This window comes from Nerophis ophidion, linkage group LG25, assembly GCF_033978795.1.
Source record: "Nerophis ophidion isolate RoL-2023_Sa linkage group LG25, RoL_Noph_v1.0, whole genome shotgun sequence".
In the NCBI taxonomy this organism is placed as follows: domain Eukaryota; kingdom Metazoa; phylum Chordata; class Actinopteri; order Syngnathiformes; family Syngnathidae; genus Nerophis; species Nerophis ophidion.
In genome coordinates this window covers 22269047-22293296 of record NC_084635.1, presented here as the reverse complement: position 1 = coordinate 22293296, position 24250 = coordinate 22269047, and the positions used below count along the sequence as shown (strand labels likewise).

The 24250-nt window shown below is 37.3% G+C and overlaps 1 protein-coding gene across 1 annotated transcript in view; it reads left to right on the top strand.

The window, feature by feature from the left end:
- otog (otogelin) overlaps positions 1 to 22693 on the top strand; it is a 132895-nt gene extending 110202 nt beyond the window's left edge. The window contains 5 exon segments of the mRNA XM_061886968.1: positions 6163 to 6267; positions 6424 to 6543; positions 8951 to 8996; positions 18133 to 18212; positions 21974 to 22693. Of these exon segments, the coding sequence (XP_061742952.1) occupies positions 6163 to 6267; positions 6424 to 6543; positions 8951 to 8996; positions 18133 to 18212; positions 21974 to 22174 (552 nt within the window). The 3' untranslated portion in view covers positions 22175 to 22693.
- Positions 22694 to 24250: the final 1557 nt, after the last annotated feature.

Here is a 24250-nt window from a genome sequence, read left to right as displayed (position 1 = left end):
TCCAGAATTATCCTAGTAAATGTGTCTAATTACATCTGAAACACTCCCACTGCCGCCGTGACGTGTGTGTGACGATTGCTGACATTTTCTTTGTCTCTTCCGCGACTGAGATAAATATTATTTAATATTTTTCGGTAATGTGTTAATAATTTCACACATATGTCGTTCCGGAGTATATGGCGCACTCCTTGCCAAATTATGAAAAAAACTGCGATTTATTGTCCGAAAAATACGGTAAATACTGGAGCCTGTTGTTTTTTTTTTATTGCTTGTAGTTTTTTAAGAGAGAGAGAGTTTCTAAGTTTCCCCATTAATTTCATCCTTGCTCGAATTAATGGGGAAATCGCCGCTTTCTCTGTCCAAATTGCTCTTACTGCTGGTGGCTATGATTGTAAACAATGTGAGGATTTGAGGATCCCTACAACCCGTGACGTCATGCGCACATCGTCCGCTACTTCCGGTACATGCAAGGCTTTTTTATTAGCGACCAAAAGTTGCGAACTTTATAGTCGATGTTCTCTACTAAATCCTTTCAGCAAAAGTATGGCAATATCGCGAAATGATCAAGTATGTCACATAGAATGGACCTGCTATCCCCGTTTAAATAGGAAAAATCTCATTTCAGTAGGCCTTTAGGACATGGGTTGCTGGGCAGATGTTACAGTGTTTACTGTGGCCTTTGCTATCCCAACTAGCGGTGAGGTATCTGGAGCTGGTCCATAACCCAAATGGTACCTCGCGACTCAAAACAAATTGCCTGGGAGATGACCCTTACTGGATAATCTCATTAGTTGCACCGCTCGTATATAAAGGTACCACTGTATAAGCAACAGCCAATCAACACATTAAAGTTTACACCAGTATCCTGCAGATTTTGACCTACTTTGTCATAGAGACCATAACATTCCACAACACTTAGGGCCTGAACTACAAAGATCTACAAAAAAGTGCTAAATTGCATGTAGGAAGTAAAAAAAATAATTAATACTTTTGGTGGGCGTACTAAAGCGGGGTGCACACATAAAGACAGAAAAAAGACAGCAAACACCCGATTATCTTATGTTAAGATTATCTGTTAAGATTGTGCTGTGGTCTAAAGTGTGTTGATAGGGAATTTGTCCCGATAAACGCTTCCAAAACAAGTTGTGGCCAACAATTGTAAATAATAAAATGTGTTTATTATTTACGACCAGTGTTTGCTTGGTTACCGAAAACCAGTAACTAGTTACTTTATTTCAAAAGTAACTCAGTTACTAACTCAGTTACTTACACCAAAAAATAATGCGTTACTGTGAAAAGTAAATATTTAATTACATATTTTTTTTAATTTTTTTTAAGGCTCCCATTAATGCCCTTTTAGCCTTCATTTCAGTACTGTTGTTGCACTGGAGGATAATACAATCTGTTGATCAACTTGACATGCATTTGCATCACTGAACTTTGCGAAGCCACGTGGTCTACATATAACACACAAAGACAAAGATATGTTTCCAAAGGCCAATTTATTTGAGGCCAGAACAAATTGACAAATCTATTTTAAATAGCTGCAACATAACATACATAAGTAACAAACAGCGTAATAATAACATGTCACAACAAAGCTGTAAACCTGGTTTCTCCCAAGGAAGGCACACATGACATACACAAAACCTAACCAGGCATATTTTTCTCTCAAGGAATTCGGAAATAAAATCATCTCTTCAGGAGATCAACACTGTACTAAAGCCCAGAAAACTCTACGCATTTCCCCACTTTTAGTTTAGAGATAAGAAAAGATTGGCCTGGCCCACTAGGATCCCTCATATGTTTGTGAACTTTATAATCTGTACATTTAGAGGGATGTGATAATCAAACACTCTAGAAGTCTAGAATGAAAAATTATACCGGTATACGAGAATTGACAGTGTGTGTACCTTCAGTGCTGAATGATGAGCAGAGGCAGAGTTTTGAGAGTTTTCTTTAGCTTGCTTTCCATTTTTATGTACTCACTGTCCAGGTACGTGGAACATGTTTTCCGTGCCATTTGCTGCTTGACGCCGGTATCACGTTAATTAGCTGCCTGAAAGCGGGTGACTCCACTGTAGAAATAGCCTGCATGTTTTCTAGCTGCAAAGGCCCTATCAATGTTGTCTTGGATAGCAGTGCCGCAGTTAAAATCCTTAGGTGGAGGTGAAGTGGCATCAGAGTCTGTTTCTCTCTACTAGCTGCGTTGAAGCATGTTGCTTATGTAGCTGTTTCAGCAGATTTAAATTGCTTTGTTTGGGCAGTAGATAGGATCTTTGATCCAAGACACAACTTACATTTGACTAAAATGTTCTTTTCTTAGTGCTCGACAAAAGAAAAGTAGTGAGAATATCTCCAAGAAACTTGACTTTAGCTCTGCCATGATGTCTTGTTAGTAAACATAGACACGACCCAACACACAGTGCGCCACCCCCCCACACTCACACAGAGCGCGCCTTTTGTGACACTGGAAGAATCAGAAGGACGACACCGTAACTCTCCAATAAAACACACTTAGATCTTTCGTTTCTAGCCGATACTACATAAAAAATAACGTAAAATAACGCAGTAACGCATCATGTCGTAACAGTAACTGAGTTACTGAATATAAAAAATAACACGTTAGACTACCGTATTTTTCGGATTATAAATCGCTCCGGAGTATACGTCGCACCGGCTGAAAATGCATAATAAAGAAGTAAAAAAACATATATACGTCGCACTGGAGTATAAATTAGATTTTTGGGGAAATTTATTTGATAAAATCCAACACCAAGAATAGACATTTGGAAGACAATTTAAAATAAATAAAGAATAGTGAACAACAGGCTGAATAAATGTACGTCAGTGACGTGTGTGAGGTTCATGGCTGGTGAGGCACTGACTTCATCACAGTCGAGTGGTGCAGGAATAATCTCTGGGATCACTAGCGCCCTCTACCGCCAAGAGGCCGGATTACTGCGAGCCTCACACAGTGCGTCTTCGCAGGCGTTTTACGATTGCCCAGCACAAGAAATACGTTACACACATACAGTTGTTGACAAAATACACTGTACATTACATACCTCAGCTAACTAAACTATGGAAATGTATAGTATAAATCATATAGCAATATGGTCTCACTGCACAGCAGCAAGCAGTTAGCCGAGTCATTGCGCAATCCATAGTGACGGTGAGGCTCAGATGGCTGCTGACTCAGCGCAAGTCTCTCCTCAGTATTTGAAAGCAAATGTGAAAATTCAGCGATTTTGAATAAAAATAATCTAATACTGGTGAAGTTGAATGGAAAATAACTTTATAGTATAATCGCTGGATACATATAACAATTTTTTTTTTTTTTTTACATTTTTTTTCTTTCCATGACTGCACGTCACTGGTGTACGTTATATGACGCATAAATAACCAACGTTTTTTGTGCGTTCCGTTCGTTACTGTGGTGTTTGCTAAGTGTCTTCTTCTTCAATTTTAGATGATATTTGTTCACGTGAGATTTCGATTTACATCAAACACGGTAGTGTGCTGGAATCGTTGTGTGTAGTGTGCTCTGCTGATATGATTGCAGCACCCCATACGCACAAAGATCAAAACAGATCACTGCAGGATTTTTTATTTTTATGTGTGGGATCTCTAACAGATAAAACGGCGTTTAAAGAGGAACTGCATTTTTTGTTATTTTTCCTATAATTCCCAATCCCTATGTAAGACAATAATACACATGTGTTTCTTGTTTGTGCATTTTAACCCACAAATAAATGCTAGGAAGAATCAGCTAACAATGAAGTTAATAGAAGCTCACAAAGCCCTCTAAATAACCATCTAAAAAATGCCAACAACACGTCATTTAGAGTCGCGATCAAAAATTGTAAAGAACATAATGTCATGGATGTCTTGAGTTTCCAATAATTTCTAAAATTCTTATTTTTTGTGACAGAGTGATTGGAGCATTTACTTTTTGGTTACAAAAAACATTCAATGTATTTCGTTCTTTTATGAAGTTATTATGGGTCTACTGAAAATGTGACCAAATCCGCTAGGTCAAAAGTATACATACAGCAATGTTAATATTTGCTTACATGTCCCTTGGCAAGTTTCACTGCAATAAGACGCTATTGGTAGCCATCCACAAGCTTCTGGCAATTTTCTGGTTGAATTTTTGACCACTCCTCTTGACAAAATTGGTGCAGTTCAGCTAAATTTGTTGGCTTTCTGACATGGACTTGTTTCTTCAGCATTGTTCACACGATTAAGTCAGGCCTTTGGGAAGGCCATTCTAAAACCTTTATTTAAGCCTGACTTAGTCATTTCTTTACCACTTTTGACGTGTTTGGGGTCATTGTCCTGTTGTAACTCCCAATTGCACGCAAGACCCAACCTCCAGGCTGATGATTTTAGGTTTTCCTGAAAAATTTGGAGGTAATCCTCCTTTTTCATTTTCTATTTTTGTCTCCAGGCTGTGCCTATGTAGGCACTCCATATTCATGACATTATATGCTCCAACCAGTGCTGTATTGTTATGTTGTGGAATATGCTGCAGACAATTATACCGTATTTTTCAGAGTATAAATTGCTACGGAGTATTTGTCGCACCTGCCGAAAATGCATAATAAAGAAGGAAAAAAACATATATATGTCACACTGGAGTATAAGTTGCATTCTTTGGGGACATTTATTTGATAAAACCCACCACCAAGAATAGACATTTGAAAGGCAATTTAAAATAAATAAAGAATAGTGAACAACAGGCTGAATAAGTATACGTTATATGACGCATAAATAACCAACTGAGACGGTGTCTGGTATGTTAACGTAACATATTATGGTAAGAGTCATTCAAATAACTATAACATATAGAACATGCTATACGTTTACCAAACAATCTGTCACTCCTAATTACTAAATCCCATGAAATCTTATACGCCTAGTCTCTTACTTGAATGAGCTAAATAATATTATTTGATATTTTACGGTAATGTGTTAATAATTTCACATATAAGTCGCTCCTGAGTATAAGTCGCACCCCCGGCCAAACTATGAAAAAAACTGCGACTTATAGTCCGAAAAATACAGTAATATGAATCACCTTTTCTAGATAACACACACTATTTTCAGCATACCAAAAGTGCCCTTTAGGAGGTACCAGTGTTTTGATGGTTTGTCTGAAACGATCCAAAGAAATGCATATTGCAAGAAGTAAAAAAAAAAAAAAAAAAAAAAAAATTATATATATATATATATAAATATATATATATATATATATATATATATATATATATATATATATATATATATATATATATATATATATATATATATATATATATATATATATATATATATATATATATATATATATATATATATATATAAACAGCGAGCAGACACCAAAACAAGTCATTTGGATTTATTCTATAAGCTATAACATTAGTAAATGATATTGCTGAATAGATGTGTCTAATATTATTTATTTTTGACAGTCCAAATATTTTGACACGAACACACGGTGGATTCTGCATATAAATTACGACGGACAAACTAAATTTGCTCATTTAAGAGAGGCAATCCTCTGCGGACAAGCTGAGTAGATCAGCTTTGCGAGTGCTATCAAAATTGCACGTGACAGTCAGACCCTTAATCATTAGACTTAGACTTGGAAAAACTTTAATGATCCACAAGGGAAATTGTTCCACACAGTAGCTCAGTTACAAAGGATGGAAATGACAAGGCTGGAAGGGATTGTGCACACAAGGCACAAAAAGAGGGTGAAAACGAAAGGTATAAAGCAGATAAAAAATGTACCATAGTAGCAATATAACATATATGTAATATTTACATATTATATATGCAGTATATAATATATACCGATATATTATCATATGATATAATAGTATCATATAATATATACAATATATAACAAATCCCAATTACCATTAAATTATATGTAAAAGCTGCAGCAAAAAAAGGGCAGCATTTAATAAAGGGTAGATTCAGCAGAAAATATAAGTTATAAACAAAGAGAGGTACAGTAGCTAACATAGAAGCGGTCAGGAAATAGACAAGTATCATCTATTGCTGTATGGTGAGTGATTATACAGCTGGATGGGGTGCTGAATCTTTCTCTTCTTAAGCTTCTAGGTTTGTTAATGTGTGTTTATGTTGCAGAATCAGATCTACATCCCTGCAAAAGAGCCGTCAACTTGCTGTGGAGTTTGTAAGAATATTTCCTGCCTCTATGCTCATGAGAACGGATCCACTCTTCTTTATAAGGTCGGGTACTCAGCATGCTTCATTATTATTAAGTCCTATGTGGAATATTCTTTCCTGTTTTAGTTTCAAAGCTACGCGAGTGTTTTTTTAAAATCATTACCCAAGCAGTTATTTTTGTCATTGATGTGTTGTTGATTTATAATTGCTGTGTTTCAGCCAGGGAAATCGTGGATGTACAACTGCATGAAGTTCGAATGCATAAACACGCTGTCTGGACCAACACTCATCTCCTACCCCTTCAGCTGCCCCCCGGTCAATGAAACAGAGTGTATGAAGGTATGCACAGCCACACACGCACACGTGTGCACATTAATTAATGAATAGTTTTTATGGTTGGTGTATTAAAAAAATATCCCCAAAATTATGATTTAGGAAATCAGTATTTGATCTCTAAGCAATGTCAGAATGTTAGAAATGTTAGAAAAACAAACTCCTCTTTAAAGACACTTCAAACAACGCTCTGCCGATGTGGTAATTTGGCCTATGCAATGTCATAAGTTTAGTCAAGTATCTGGCCCATAGGGTGCCTCCAACTATAGTCTAAATATCTTAAAGTATAATTGCTTCAAATTTTTTTTGTCATCATGCGGATATTATGAGTAATTCAGGTTAATTATCATTAATTTCACTTTATGTAATGCAAAGCACAGCGTTTCTTTTTTTATGACCCGATCCAGACAACCTTTCCCACTGATGGCGTAAATAAATGAACACCAAAAGTCAACACATAAAACAGGGAAAAATTAAAGACACTCTCTCCACACTTATCCATGTTTAGCGCATTTTAACTGCTTGATATTTCTGATTGATTACAAAACTTTAAAAAGGTCATCACAAACAAGGTAGGCGTTTACCTTTCACATACTCCAAATATCCAATTATGGTGGTTGCTTATATTTATGTATCCATTATGTAATATAGTATGTATTAGGGTTGTCCCGATACCAATATTTTGGTACCGGTCCAAAAATATATTTCAATATATTTCAATACTTTTTGATACTTTTCAAAATAAATGGGACAACAAAATTGTTTTATTTTAAACATAATTTTAAACAAATCTTACCATATATCAAACATGTGTTTTTTTATTGCACTCAAAGAACAATTTTACAAATTAAAAGGCATTTTCTTGTTGCACTCAAAGAACATTTTACAATTTGATATGACAAGTGGTAGAGAATAGATGGATGGATGGACATTTTTTAGCCTGCCCTAATATAGGATTATGTTAGAATAGAATAGAAAGCTTTACTGACATTTTATTAAATGCTTCATGAATTATGGTTTCCACTCTTGGTCTGTGCTTTAAGGCAAATACGATCATTAGTAAAGAATGCTATGGCTAAAACTACACAGATAATACATGAAGCTGGTAAAACACACGTTGTTAAAAATAAAACAAAAACATTTAGCAATTCGTTACAAAATTCAGTAATTTCACTTGCATTCGTTTGCGGTTCGTGGGTGGTTGTAACTCCACGAATTTTTGGCATCAAGCCAAACAACGGTGTGCGTGTGTTTATTTATATATATATATATATATATATATATATATATATATATATATATACTGTATATATATATGTATGTATGTGTATATGTGTGTGTATATATATGTGTGTGTGTATGTATATATGTGTGTATATATATATGTGTATATATACATGTATATATGTGTATATATAAAAAAAAAATATATATATATATATATATATATATTTCAATCAATCAATCAATCAATCAATGTTTATTTATATAGCCCCAAATCACAAATGTCCCAAAGGACTGCACAAACCACTACGACTAGGATATCCTCGGAAGAATCCACACAAGGGCAAGGAATATATATATATATATATATATATAGATAGATTTATATTTATATATATATATATATATATATATATATATATATATATATATATATGTATATATATATATATACAGTATATATATATACTGTATACATACATACATATATATATATTTATATGTATATATATATGTATTTATACATATATATGTATGTATGTGTATATATGTATGTATATATGTATGTATATATAGTATATATGTATGTATATATGTATGTATATATGTATGTATATATAGTATATGTATATATATGTATGTATATATGTATGATCATTTATATAGCCCTAAATCACTAGTGTCTCAAAGGGCTGCACAAACCACAACACAAACCACAACGAGATCCTCAGTAGAGCCCACATAAGGGCAAGGAAAACTAACCCCCAGTGGGATGTTGGTGACAATGATGACTATGAGAAACCTTGGAGAGGACCGTATATGTGGGCAATCCCCACCCCCTAGGGGACCGAAAGCAATAGATGTCGAGCGGGTCTAACAGGATAATGTATATTACTTAGAATGCAGGCCACTGGCCACATTTTTTTAGCCCAATGTGGACCTCAAGTCAAAAGGTTTGGACACCCCTGTTCTGAATCCTGAATATTTTTGAGACAGCTGGAAGTTACAGATCCCTCCTTTGTAGTATTTAGGTCCAAAGAACTGCTGACCTACTCCAGTATCTTAATGTGCCTTTATAAAAGGGTTAATTTACAAATTCGAAAGGTGTTATTGTTATTGTTCCCACTGTATATTTTAAATGATCAACAGTATAATTAGAGATGTTGTTTTGGCTCTCTTTTTCACCCAGATCGGAGGGAGTGTTGTAAGTTACATGGACGGATGTTGCAAAACATGTGAGTATGTGACGTGAGCATTGCACAGCTGTGGTAGCTACTGTCGAGCTTTGAGCCACAATCAGCTTCCAACACACATGCCTCCAAAATGTCCAATCAGTTTGGAGTTAAATTCATCAGCACAATGTCATAATTGCTGCTTGTTTTGCTATCACATTTGCCTTCCAATTATTCTCATTAGTGAGTATTCTCAATGTGCTTTACAGTGACAGGATGTCCGACAACTACACAGGCAAAAATCTGAATGTATTTTTATTTTGAATGCAAACTTTTCTCGAAGACACACAGGATCAAAATTGTACATGCATTACATGCAGTATTCACCTAAATATGGTAACACATGCAGAAAGCGCAGGCCAAGTCATTAAATGACCGTTGTAATGCATTCGCCAGTGACAAACAGTATGATTACTACCCTCTTATTATAAAAAAGGAATCGAAAGACTCCGAAATAGTCCACAAAGGCAAAACCCACTGCAGACCCGCTCACACACAAATAAATTCAAGCACGTAAAAAGGATGTTGTTGTAATGGTATATGCCGCTTCACGCACTCAAACACCCAATTATTTGAGCTGTCCAGTGCTGGTCACAGCCAAAATTAATGGGAGGGTTGCATTAAGATGTCCAGTATAAAAACAAAGCCAAGCAAATGTGTTTATTAAAAAGACAGTATAAGGACATGTTTAGAGCGTAGGGTGTCTTTGATTTACTTACAATTTTAATTTAGTTCCATATAGAAAATATAACGACCTTTAAGTCCAAATTCTTTAAATTCACCTAATATCTACATGTTGGCATCTGAAACTTGGATACATGTAGGTGTCTTTGGACTGAATAAATTAGACCAGTGGTTTTTAATCACAGTGGTACCTTTGGGATACGAGGACCCTAGCTTATGAGTTTTTTGGGATACAAGCTATCTCTCAGCAATTTGTCATGCTTCAGGTTGCGAGCAAAAACTTGGTTTACGAGCCTCCCAACAAAAAATCTGTTGTCTTACCTGCGAGCATTGGCTTATAGCTAGCAAAACATTAATTAGTTTTTCAAACCGTAGGTATTAAGCAAGTGCGAAGGCGAGTGCTGGTAATAAAAAGAGGATGATATTCAAAGTTAAAGTTAAAGTACCAATGATTGTCACACACACACTAGGTGTGGCGAAGTTATTCTCTGCATTTGACCCATCACCCTTGATCACCCCCTGGGAGGTGAGGGGAGCAGTGGGCAGCAGCGATGCTGCGCCCGGGAATAATTTATGGTGATTTAACCCCCAATTCCAACTCTTGATGCTGAGTGCAAAGCAGGGAGGCAATGGGTCCCATTTTTTTTTATAGTCTTTGGTATGACTCGGCCGGGGTTTGAACTCACAAACTACCGATCTCAAGGCAAACACTCTAACCACTAGGCCACTGAGTAGAGAAATAAAGAAATGAATTAAAGAAATAAATCATCTAATCATGACAAAGTGTGTAGCCAACTCAGTGGCGCATTGGAGCGTAGAATGGCTAGTCTGCACCATACTGAAACTGTGAGTTGATAACAACAGCAATAAGTGTTAAAATAATATCTAAACTGCCAACATCGATCCATTGAAATAAGGAGAAGCTGCTGATGGTGTGTTAGAAGAAAAAGCCGCTCGCAGGAGATACCGCAGTCTGCTCCTGAAGTTAAATGCTGTACATTATTATTACATCACTTCATGAAATATTACAATGTGTTGTATTAGAAACATTAATTTCATGTTTGTAGTTAATATTAGCTAGTTTTAGGAAAGCATAGACTTTTATCAATGAGGCGCTAACGAGATCTCAACAAGAACCGGTTTTCAATTCTCATTGTAATGACATTCATGCTCTCTATGAGTGCATGTAAACTTGCAACCACAACTCAGAAAACACGTGTGTGGCTTACCATCATGTACCAATCCCACCAGGTACTGGATTCCCTCTGTTCCCTTTCTCTGTTAGCTCCGTGACTCCCACATTAAACACAAACTGTGAAAGAGGTACCCAAACCACTATAATTGCTGGTGCTATTGTTGAAATTCAACAATGTACTCCCTTCCTCAGTATACCATTTTGTATTTTTATGTATGACTTTCTCGCAGATTATTTTATACCTAGTTGAACTGAGGTGGGCTTCCATTTTAGGGTCTGGAAAAGAAATCCCAATTTTGAGTACTCCATTTATTCCCTGCCTTCCTTGCAGACCTGTATACAAAATCTACACTCTCTTCACATTTAGCACTGTCTGGGCAGTGCATTGTTGATTGCCAACAATGTGCTGTTGGTAGAAGCCCAGTAGTCGGGCTTAGATGCCTGCATGTTTCAACAGATGATAGTAGTGTGTGTGCTGTTTGTGTGGATTATCCAGTAGTGGCTGTATTAGATTTGCATGCTGCTTGTTTTCTTCCACCGCTGCAGAGAGCTTAAGATGCTATGTTAATACTGACAGGAAACAATATTAGGAGTGACTCATCATTCATACATCCTGGGAATTGGTTATTCTCTGTCATGTCATGTTCTGTTTATCATGTTCTGCTTAGTTATGTTCTGTTTGTTTTTGACTCCATTAGTTCCTGTTTTTGCACACCCTGGTTTGTTTTAGTTTCCATGACAACTCAATAGTTTCACCTGCCTCGTTTGTTTGAACTCACGCACCTGTTCTTAATCATGTCACTATTTATGCCTGTCATTTTCTGTTGGTCGTGCTGGTGTCATTCTGACAAAACATGGACTGTGGTGGGGTTTGTTTTCCCGGAATGTAAAGGAAGGTGATGGAACATGGCGTGAAGGTAAATGCATGATTTTAATCTTAACTCAAAATCTACAAACAAAAGGCACTCATAGTGGAGGCAAAAAACTTAACGCAGGGAAAAAATTAATTCTTAAAGATAAACTTTGAACATAAAACAAACAACACTTTCTGTGACATGAGCAAGGCAACATGAACAATGAACATCAGTACGAACTATGGCATGGACAGAGCAAAAACAAGAGTGATGACACTAGCCTTAGTTCGTACTGATGTTCATTGTTCATGCTGCCTTGCTCATGTCACAGTAAGTGCTGTTTGTTATATGTTCATAGTTTATGTTTAAGTATTAATTTTGTCCCCTGCGTTACGTTTTGTGCCTCCACTGTGAGTGCCTTTTGTTTGTTGCTTTTGAGTTAAGATTAAAATCATGCATTTACCTTCACGCCATGTTCCGTCACCTTCCTTTGCATTCTGGGAAAACAAACCCCTCCACAGTCCACGTTTTGTCAGAATGACACCAGCACGACCAAAAGAAAATGACAGGCTTAAATAGTGACATGATTAACAATAGGTGTGTGAGTTCAAACAAATGATGCAGGTGAAACTGAGTTGTCATGGAAACTAAAACAAACCAGGGTGTGCAAAAACAGGAACTAATGGAGTCAAAAACAAACAGAACATAATTAAACAGAACATGATCACAAGACATGACATTCTCTTGCATTGATGTTTCATGACAATACAACAAGCGATGTTCTTGAAGTTTTCATTGACTATCCAGACGTCTAAACCTCAGTACTCCCTTATTATATATAAATCATTGTGTGTAAATCATACGGCAGCAGTAACTCAATTTGTCGGGCTTTAAGCTTTGGATCCGTAGGGTAGAATAGGGTTCAAATATGGCAGCGAATAAAAATCGCATGCACTTTGCGTAATTATAATTAGTACAACAGATTGAATATTTATGATGTCTCCAGGTTATAACCAGGGATGTGCCGATCGATCGGACACCGATAGGTATCGACTGACATTTGTGTAAAAGTGTGGGATCATCATTGCCGATTAATGCTTTTTAATGCCGATCACACACGCCAATCCCCTCACTGCAAAAACTGAAATCTAAGTAAGATTAAATATCTTAAATAAGGGTGATATGTGCTTATTTTCTGTCCCATAAGATAATTCTTCTCATTAAGCACATTTTATGTTAGAGTGTTTTACTTGTTTTCAGGGTTTTGGTCTTAAAAGATCTCAGTAAGATGTCATCAACACTCACAAGTTTAAAACTACTTTTTTTAAAATAATAATTTCTTATTTCAAGCACGAAAAAAAAATCATAACTTTGACACAATTGTGTCTCATAATTAAAACAGATGACAGCCAAATTGACTTTGCTGTTTTATTTTCAATGAAACAATAGAAAATGCGTACTCATATAGTAGTACAGCTGTTATTAGTGAGAATATACTTATTTTAAGGTATTTTTGGGTTCATTGAGGTTAATTAGTTTTACTTGTTCTGGAAAGTCTTGACAAGCCAAATTTTGTTGTTCTATTGGCAGATAATTTTGCTTTGTTCAAGTAAAATACCCCTCATTTTTGTATTTTTTTTCTTGTTTTTGAACACTGACTTTTTGCAGTGCTCTGGTTGACCTTGTATTTATTTTTAGCAAGCAGCAGCAAGCAGTAAATTATGTGGCGTGTGGAGCTGCGCCTCCAAGCCTATAATATTTACCTCCATTTTGGCAAGCAAACTGCATTTCCTAGTATCTTAAGTATCGTTACATTATCACTAGAGGTTGAGGCTAAACACACCGAGAGCAAGCTGCGAGAAAGCATGCTATAGTGAAGCAAACCACTAAATTAATAAGAGTTAAGAAAGATGACATTATAACAACTGTTGGTTTTCAGCATTGTCGCAATCGGTACACGACACATAAGAGGTGGGCAAATGGATCACAAATTGGTGGTGTCAACACCAAGGTTAGTATAAGTTTATGATCGATACTAAAATGATTTAGTAGATATTTTTCTTTTCTCAAAATAATTTTTTGTTGTTTTTGGTCATGTTTTCAAACTCAAGGAATAATTCCCTGGACACAAGCGGACTTAAAGGACAAAATCTAAAACGTCGAAATGTGTATTAGATGTTTTTTTTTGCTTTTGTTCACTTATTGTGTAACATTGACAATGTTTTGCTCTAACAATTGTATGTAATAAAAGAAAATGTATAAATTACATATTGTGTTCCAATTGTTAAACTATCAATAGCATTCACCATGAATACATTGAAAAAAGTACAGTTAATAACTGTGCTCAGTATTGGTATCGGCCAATCGCACCCATGGATGATCGCATTGGAATCAGCAATATAAAAACCTTGATGGGAGCATCCCTATTTATAACTAAACTTGCGCAATTTTCAGGGTGTCCACATGAATAAGGCCATTACTTTGAAAGAAATATGATGGGACAGACCACCTCATCGTGGGAGCTCAGGTCCCACTGACTCCCACGTAACTCGAAACCCGGCTGTGCCGCCTGTCTCTGACAACAAAGGGATCTATTGAGTTGATTCTCTGGCTGCCTGTCGGCTGCAGTTATATTTAAACCTCATCACTCAGGATTGAAATATCTGAATGGAAAATAGAACCACCTGACGCTCACATGCACTCAACAATTACATACACTTGCGCAATCGAATGAGATCCTATAGAAGAGCTTTATCATAAAGTATTTTCGATCCAGCAAATCATATATTTATATTTCTCAGAGTGTAAATATTTACTAACTTTTGTAACTTTTTTACACAGGGAAGATTTAATCAACTTATTTGTAAATCAGCATTATGTAGAGCAGTAGTGCTACTGAACTCTTAAATGGTGTTGTCCCGACACCAATATTTAGGTACCGGCACCAAAATTATTTTGATACTTTTCAATAATTTTTCTAAATAAAGGGGACCACAAAAAATTGCATTATTGGCTTTATTTTAGCAAAGAATCTTACGGTACATTAAACATACCGGTATGTTTCTTATTGCAAGTTAAATAAAATAGTTAACATAAATGACAACTTGTCTTTTATTAGTAAGTAAGCAAACAAAGGCTCCTAATTTAGTCTGCTGATGTATGCAGTAACGTATTGTCATTTTCCATTCTATTATTTTGTTAACATTATTAAGGACAAGTGGTAGAAAATTAATAATTAATCGACTTGTTGATTTACTGTTAATACCTGCTTACTTTCTCTTTGAACATGTTCTATCTACACTTCTGTTAAAATGTAATAATCATGTATTCTTCTATTGTTTGGATACTTAACATTAGTTTTGAATGATTCCACAAATTTGGGTATCAATTTGATACCAAGTCGTAGGCTCATGTGTCCAGGGACGTATTTCATGAGTTTATAAAAATAATATACATTTAAAAAAAACGAAAGATGTTGTGGTGCCAAAAAATATTGACCTAATCATAGTAGTATCCACTAGATACGTTCCTTTACTTGGTATCCTTACAGTGGATGTTAGGTGTAGATCCACCAATGGCGTTTGTTTAAATTTTGACGCCGGTGAGCTAATAGCTATGGTGTGTAGTGAAATATGTTTAGCTATTCCTCGTGCTGCAGGGATGATACTTGTAAGAAACGTACTTTATTCTTTTGCCATGGAGGCGGGGATTAGTGATTTAGAAGTAGCTACAACACTGCCGACTACAAATTGTTGTTTATCGCTAGCTAGCTAGTCATGTCTTAAAGCACCTCTTCCGGTGGGCGTTTCAGTTTTACAACTTCACCTTTATCGTTAGTTTTTAAGCCAAAATGCGGCAGTTTTCCCATTTTCTTTCTACACACATTGTCTGTTTGTAAGTATTCCGTAATTGTGCGCTACCGAACATGCTCCTCTGCTCGTAAAACAAAAAAAGACACGACTTGACGACGATGGAGGGGTGGACTGGTACTTTTCAGAGGCGATATATTACCGAATGGGATTCATTGGTATCGCGGCACTATACTAATACCGGTATACCGTACAACCCTACTCTTAAGTACTACAAAAATCTAAATCATATAAACAAAAATGTTATAATAAATTATAATACATTTATTGGCACCCTGAAACCTCAACTAGCAGTCAAAGCTAAACTACGATTTACAAGTTACTTGAGAGTTTTTGGTACTAAATCATCTTAAGACACTTTAGCCACCTTGCTCCTAGTACAGATAAAGAAGTAAAATACAGCAGTATGTCATCAGTTTCTGATTTCTTAAATTGTATAACAGTGCAAAATATTGCTCATTGGTAGTGGTCTTTCTTGAACTATTTGGAAAAAAATATATAAAAATAACTAAAAACTTGTTGAAAAATAAACAAGTGATTCAATTATAAAAAAGATTTCTACACATAGAAGTAATCATCAACTTAAAGTGCCCTCTTTGGGGATTGTAATAGAGATCCATCTGGATTCATGAATTTAATTCTAAACATTTCTTCACCAAAAAAAAAAATCTTTAACATCAATATTTATGGAACATGTCCATAAAACAATCTAGCTGTCAACACTGAATATTGCATTGTTGCATTTCTTTTCACAGTTTATGAACTTACATTCATATTTTGTTGAAATATTATTCAATAAATATATTTATTAGGATTTTTGAATTGTTGCCAATTTTAGAGTATTTAAAAAAAATCTCACGTACCGTTTGGCATACCTTCAAGTACCCCCAGGGGTACGCGTACCACCATTTGAGAACCACTGCTCTAGACAAGGGATACTCAACAACATTTTCTGGGGGGGGGGGTGGGGGGTTTGGGGGCATATTTTCAGCAAAACACCAGGGGGCGGACATCCCTCTTCACTATTAGTCTTAGAAAACCAGTGTCCTCTACCGCAGACATGATATTTTGATCTTTTTGTTTTGTCAGTTACAGGAGCGCTCTACTGTTTTGCAAAAAAGCTAGTAAAGTATAATTTCTGTGGCAGCTGCAAAAATGTGAATCTCTCTCAACTCGCAGGCTACCAGTTGAATATACCAAATCATAAAAAAGAGAGGACCTAAACTACAACCTTTATTAGTATGCAATACGGGTGTTAGGATAGTGTTTTTGTTTTATAATTTATCTATACATAATGTTATTGTTAGTGTGCAATATGTATTCATTACTTATTATTAATTTGTATATTTTCATTATGTTTTACTTTTGTTTCCGTATGTAAAAATCTGCACTGCAACCACATAATTGGCCTATTGTGGTATAAAGAAAAGTCAATCATATCATATCCTATTACTAAAGAATGTGAACAAATGACTGCATTTGAAATAAAAAAACTATAGCAGCACTTTAGTTACATAAATAACATTACCAATCCAAAAAATTGTACCTGCCAAAAAAGAAGGGACTTAAAAGGGTGCCTTGAGGAACATACAGTATCAGTTATTAAAGTTAAAGTTAAAGTTCCACTGATTGTTTCACACACACTGGGTGTGGTGAAATTTGTCCTCCCCATCCTCCATGTTCACCCCCTGGGAGGTGAGGGGAGCAGTGAGCAGCAGCATGTGCCGTGCTTGGGAATCATTTGGTGATTTAACCCCCAATTCCAACCCTTGATGCTGAGTGTCAAGCAGGGAGGTAATGGGTCCCCGTTTTTGTAGTCTTTTGAATGACTCGGCCAAGGCTTGGGGTTTATCACAATTTTAATGCCCAGGGTTCTGTGTTTGTTAGCAAGGTTAAATGTTAATGCAAGGCTCTGCCAATGTGTTGAGGGTCATCCAAGTCCCTCTATTCAATGGGAGCACTCTTGTATTTTAGGAAATTCCTGCAAAAATGTTTGTCTACAAGTTTTGAACTGAACCGCCAACTGAATAGCCTTCCTCTAGGGTGACCTGTCTGCTTTTTAAGCACATTCAGTACTATCCGCACTCTCGCTGTGTCATCATCAGTGAAGCAGCTTCTTTCCTTGTGCCTGTGTGATGGTTCTCTGCCAATGTACAATAGTAGTTTCACACCTCCGCATTCTGACACAGAAATTGGCGGATATATGTGACAGCTAATCTTAACCTGATGAAATTAACATAACGATACACTAAAATTCTGAGATCCTCCAGAGGCAGGTTTTATCAACCAGCACTTGTTTGTATTTTATGTAATTGTCTGAATATTTTTCATTGACGTCAGGATCCTGACAATTCTTTTTTATGTGTTCGACCTCCCCTCTATACTTATGTTTTGACCAATCGCTTGTGCATGACGGATGTCAGTGCTTCTCTTTCCTCTTCATTCGTTTTTGTGACCCGCTGTATCTTCCCTGTGTTTGCTGTGTTTCTACAGAGGTTCTTATATTCTGTTCTTGTTGAATTATTTTTTGTAATCAGGTAAAGAAGACGGCAAACCCTGTCAGAAGGTGACAGTCAGGATGACGATCAGGAAGAATGACTGCCGCAGTAACCGGCCGGTATGTTTCATGTGTGGGTCACTCACTCACTCACTCACTCACTCACTCACTCACTCACTCACTCACTCACTCACTCACTCACTCACTCACTCACTCACTCACTCACTCACTCACTCACTCACTCACTCACTCTCTCACTCACTCACTCACTCACTCTTGTGGTAATCAATTTAATTTAAAATAAATACAAATAAAACAAATAAAATCGAACTATTCATCTTATCATATTAAGTCATCATGCTGAGTCAGAGGGGTCCCAATTTTTTCCAGCAAACAGGAAAAGTAAAGGACGCTGGGAAACACTTTGATTCTGTCACGAAGTGGTGGTGACGAACCCCAAAATGCAGAGATGACAGGCTTGGTAAAAAAAACAACAACTTGGTTTTAATGTTAAAATAAAAAAAAAGCAAGGAAAACACGAACCAGGAAACAGCAAACAGGGACAGGGGTCAGGATCCAGGGAATAGCTCTCAGCATTCAAGAAACAGGCAGTCCACAAGCAGGTTTAAATAATGACTCTGATTAGTGCACCGGCAGCAGGTGAGCGGGCGAACACTAATAGGAGGCAGGTGGAAATAATAAGTAACCATGGTAACTATAACAAACAAGGGTGCACAAAAAACACGAACCGAAGGAGTCTGAAACAGAAAATAACAAAAAACATGATCCGGACCATAGATCATGACAGATTCATTTTGACATTAAAGAATGCTAAAACCAATCCCTTGTAGATCAATATCTGCTAAGCTATCTGCACAAAACATCTTAGCTTTGTGTTGAAGGTGACAAACTAACAAATCAGTATGACATATAAATATATTCATTAATATTGAATTAATTTTCCCACGTTTTTAAATTTTCAAAACTGCCAGAGACCAATAAAACCACGCTACAGTCCCTTGGCCAATTTCCCTGACACAGCCACACTAAAATAAGTTACAGACCTCCATGCTTTTCTAATTTTGTGTTTGTTTTGTCGTGTAGCATGACATTGGAGCATAAGATTATTCAATCTGTCTGCAAACTCCACCGATGGATAATACTAGCTATCACTCAAACAACTTTTTTTTGATAAACTATAGGGATCTATTCCATTGCATAGTTAGATTATCTGCAGGAAGATTTGATCGCAATGCTTGTGGCACAACAGCCATCTTAGTTTGGTTGACCGCCGTTTTTTTCCACTTAAGGGAAAAATTCACATGTCGCAATACAAGCAATTATTAGTTTTTGACTGTCAAGTCAATGGTTACCTATATAGTTTTGATAGTTTGCTGTGAAAACAGTAGTAATCAATAAATTATCTAATTTTCAAATGCTGTAATTAATCAGTATAAAGTATGTTATACAGGTCTGTATTCCGCAGACTGCGGTTTCAACAATTTCATCAGAAATCAATCAATCAATGTTTATTTATATAGCCCTAAATCACAAGTGTCTCAAAGGGCTGCACAAGCCACAACGACATCCGCGGATCAGCGGCCACATAAGGGCAAGGAAAAACTCACAACCCAGTGGGACTTCGATGAGAATGACTATGAGAAACCGTGCAGAGGACCCCCCCAGTCTAGTGGAGACCGGTGCAATGGACGTCGAGTGGGTCTGACATAATATTGTGAAAGTCGAGTCCATAGTGGATCTAACATAATAGTAAGAGTCCAGTCCATAGTGGCTCTAACATAATAGTGAGTGTCCAGTCCATAGTGGATCCAACATATTAATGAGAGTCCAGTCCATTGTGGATCTAACATATTAGTTAGAGTCCAGTCCATAGTGGATCTAACATAATAGTGACAGTCCAGTCCATAGTGGATCCAACATAATAGTGACAGTCCAGTCCATAGTGGCTCTAACATAACAGTGAGAGTCCAGTCCATAGTGGGTCTAACATAATATTGAGAGAGTCCAGTCCATAGTGGGTCTAACAATATTGTGAGAGTCCAGTCCGTAGTGGATCTAACATAATAGTGAGAGTCCAGTCCATAGTGGGACCAGCAGGGGACCATCCTGAGCGGAGATGGTTTAGCAGCGCAGAGATGTCCCCAACCGATGCACAGTCGAGCGGTCGACCCCGGGTCTCGACTCTGGACAGCCAGCACTTCATCCATGGCCACCAGACCTGTGCCCCCCCCCCCCCGCCCCCCTCCACTAGGGAGAGGGGGTTTATAGGAGAAAAGAAAAGAAACGGCAGATCAACTGGTCTAAAAAGGGGGGTCTATTTAAAGGCTAGAGTATACAAATTAGTTTTAAGATGGGACTTAAAGGCCTACTAAAATGAGATTTTCTTATTTAAACGGGGATAGCAGGTCCATTCTATGTGTCATACTTGATCATTTTGCGATATTGCCATATTTTTGCTGAAAGGATTTAGTAAAGAACATCCACGATAAAGTTTGCAACTTTTGGTGCTGATAAAAAAGCCTTGTCTTTACCGGAAGTCGCAGACGATGACGTCACAAGGATGAGGGCTCTTTACGTCCTTACATTGTTTATAATGGGAGCCTCCAGCAGCAAGAGCTATTCGGACCGAGAAAATGACAATTTCCCCATTAATTTGAGCGAGGATGAAAGATTTGTGGATTATGATATTGATAGCGAAGGACTAGAAAAAAAAAAAAAAAAAAAAAAAAGGTGACTGCATTGGGACGGATTCAGATGTTTTAGACACATGAACTAGAATATTTTTGGGAAATCCCTTATCTTTCTATTGTGTTGTTAGTGTTTTAGTGAGATTAAATACTTCCTGATAGTCGGAGGGGTGTGTCCACGGGTGTCTTGAGGCCAGTGTCTGAGGGAAGTCACGGCAGATACAAGGACGGCGCAAACTCCACAGATCTCCGGTAAGAGGCGACTTTTTAACACAATTTTCTCACCGAAACCTGCCGGTTGACAAGTGGTCGGGATCCATGTTCGCTTCACCGCTCTGAGCCATAGTAAAGCATCACCTCCGGGAATTTTAAACAATGAATCACCGTGTGTTTGTGTGGCTAAAGGCTAAAGCTTCCAAACTCCATCTTTCTACTTTGACTTCTCCATTATTATTTGAACAAATTGCAAAAGATTCAGCAACACAGATGTACAGAATACTGTTTAATTGCGCGATGAAAAGAGATGACTTTTAGCCGCAAATAGTGCTGCGCTAATATTACCTAACAGTCCGTGACGTCATGCGCACGCGTCATCATTCCGCAACGTTTTCAACAAGAAACTCCGCATGAAATTCAAAATTGCAATTTAGTAAACTAAAAAGGCTGTATTGGCATGTGTTGCAATGTTAACATTTCATCATTGATATATAAACTATCAGACTGCGTGGTCGGTAGTAGTGGGTTTCAGTAGGCCTTTAAATGTTTCTACTGAGGTAGCATCTCGAACTGTTACCAGGAGGGCAATCCAGAATACTGGAGCCATAATAGAAAACACTCTATAGCCCGCAGACTTTTTTTGGGCTCTGAGAATCACTAATAAGAGGGAATTCTTTGAACTCAGATTTCTTGCCGGGACATAATGGTACAATTAAAACGCCATTGTGAATGACAATATTAATTTTCTATTTCTTGTTTTACTGAAAGTTACCCAAAAATGAATAATTCAGACAATAACTCTGTTTAAGTAAAACATTTTTCAACATTTTTCTTACATAGTGTATACAGTACATGGATAGTAATAGTGGATGACGTTATACTTCTTATAGCCAGTGACAGCGAGCGCCAATTATTTTCTTCCCAGCATTTGAAACGGTGCTTGTCTCTGCCCTGCAGGTGAACATTGTGTCATGTGACGGGAAGTGTCCGTCTGCCAGCATCTACAACTACAACATCAACACATACGCTCGCTTCTGCAAGTGTTGCCGAGAGATGGGGCTGCAGCGGCGCTCTGTGCAGCTCTATTGCAGCGGCAACTCCACCTGGGTCAGCTACGCCATTCAAGAGCCCACCGACTGCTCCTGCCAGTGGTCGTAGAAGTCACGCTGCAAATAACACTCCCCAAAAACACACATAGACACACTTAAACATATGTTCAGGTCTACCTGGGTGGGCAGAGCTGATAAGTACAATCATTTTTGCTTGCCGCAAATATATTGCAGTACTGGCCAGGAAGTGATGGCTGCAGTTGTACCTCCCTGGCAGCTGCAAACACACAAAGCACTGTGACATTTGACCTCCGACCTCTCGGGGCTAGTAAGAGACAGATTTACTTTGCAGGGATAGACATAGTCACAAAAAGGACTTACTACAGAAAAAAGGCCCCAAAAAAACATCACTTGAGTTTTATCTGTGAGAGTCAAGTGACTTCCATTGTGAGCAGTGTGTGCATTTATTTGGAAATGCATGACAGAATTGAATAAAACTACTATTCACATCATTTTTTCACCTATAAGTATCCTATTATTAACTATTATTGCATTTTTAGGCTTTGTTTCACCACTAGTTCTTTTGTACTTTAAAGCAGGAGTCTCAAACAAGCGGCTTGCAGGAACAATAAAGTGTCTCTCATTTTACAAACCCCGTTTCCATATGAGTTGGGAAATTGTGTTAGATGTAAATATAAACGGAATACAATGATTTGCAAATCATTTTCAACCCATATTCAGTTGAATATGCTGCAAAGACAACATATTTGATGTTCAAACTGATAAACTTTTTTTTTTTTGCAAATAATCATTAACTTTAGAATTTGATGCCAGCAACACGTGACAAAGAAGTTGGGAAAGTTGGCAATAAATACTGATAAAGTGGAGGAATGCTCATCAAACACTTATTTGGAACATCCCACAGGTGTGCAGGCTAATTGGGAACAGGTGGGTGCCATGATTAGGTATAAAAACAGCTTCCCAAAAACTGCTCAGTCTTTCACAAGAAAGGATGGGGCGAGGTACACCTCTTTGTCCACAACTACGTGAGCAAATAGTCAAACAGTTTAAGAACAACGTTTCTCAAAGTGCAATTGCAAGAAATTTAGGGATTTCAACATCTACGGTCCATGATATCATCAAAAGGTTCCGAGAATCTGGAGAAATCACTCCACGTAAGCGGCATGGTCGGAAATGACCGTGACCTTCGATCCCTCAGATTGCACTGTATCAAAAATCGACATCAATCTCTAAAGGATATCACCACATAGGCTCAGGAACACTTCAGAAAACCACTGTCACTAAATATAGTTTGTCGCTACATCTGTAAGTGCAATTTAAAGCTCTACTATGCAAAGCGAAAGCCATTTATCAACAACATCCAAAAATGCCGCCGGCTTCTCTGGGCCCGGGATAATCTAAGATGGACTGAAGCAAAGTGGAAAAGTGTTCTGTGGTCTGACGAGTCCACATTTCAAATTGTTTTTGGAATGTGTCATCCGTACCAAAGGGGAAGCGAACCATCCTGACTGTTATCGACGCAAAGTTCAAAAGCCAGCATCTGTGATGGTATTGGGGTGCATTAGTGCCCAAGGCATGGGTAACTTACACATCTGTGAAGGCACCATTAATGCTGAAAGGTACATACAAGTTTTAGAATAACACATGCTGCCATCTAAGTGAGGTGTTTTTCATGGACGCATCTGCTTATTTCAGCAAAACAATGCCAAGCCACATTCAGCATGTGTTACAACAGCGTGGCTTCGTAAAAAAAGAGTGCGGGTACTTTCCTGTTTTGCCTGCAGTCCAGACCTGTCTCCCATCAATAATGTGTGGCGCATTATTAAGCGTAAAATACGAGAGCGGAGACCCCGGACTGTTGAACGACTGACGCTCTACATAAAACAAGAATGGGAAAGAATTCCACTTTCAAAGCTTCAACAATTAGTTTCCTCAGTTCCCAAACGTTTAGTGAGTGTTGTTAAAAGAAAAGGTGATGTAACACAGTGGTGAACATGCCCTTTCCCAACTACTTTGGCACGTGTTGCAGCCATGAAATTCTAAGTTAATTATTATTTGCAAAATAAGAATAAGGTTTATGAGGAGTTTGAACATCAAATATCTTGTCTTTGTAGTGCGTTCAATTGAATATGGGTTGAAAAGGATTTGCAAATCATCGTGTCCC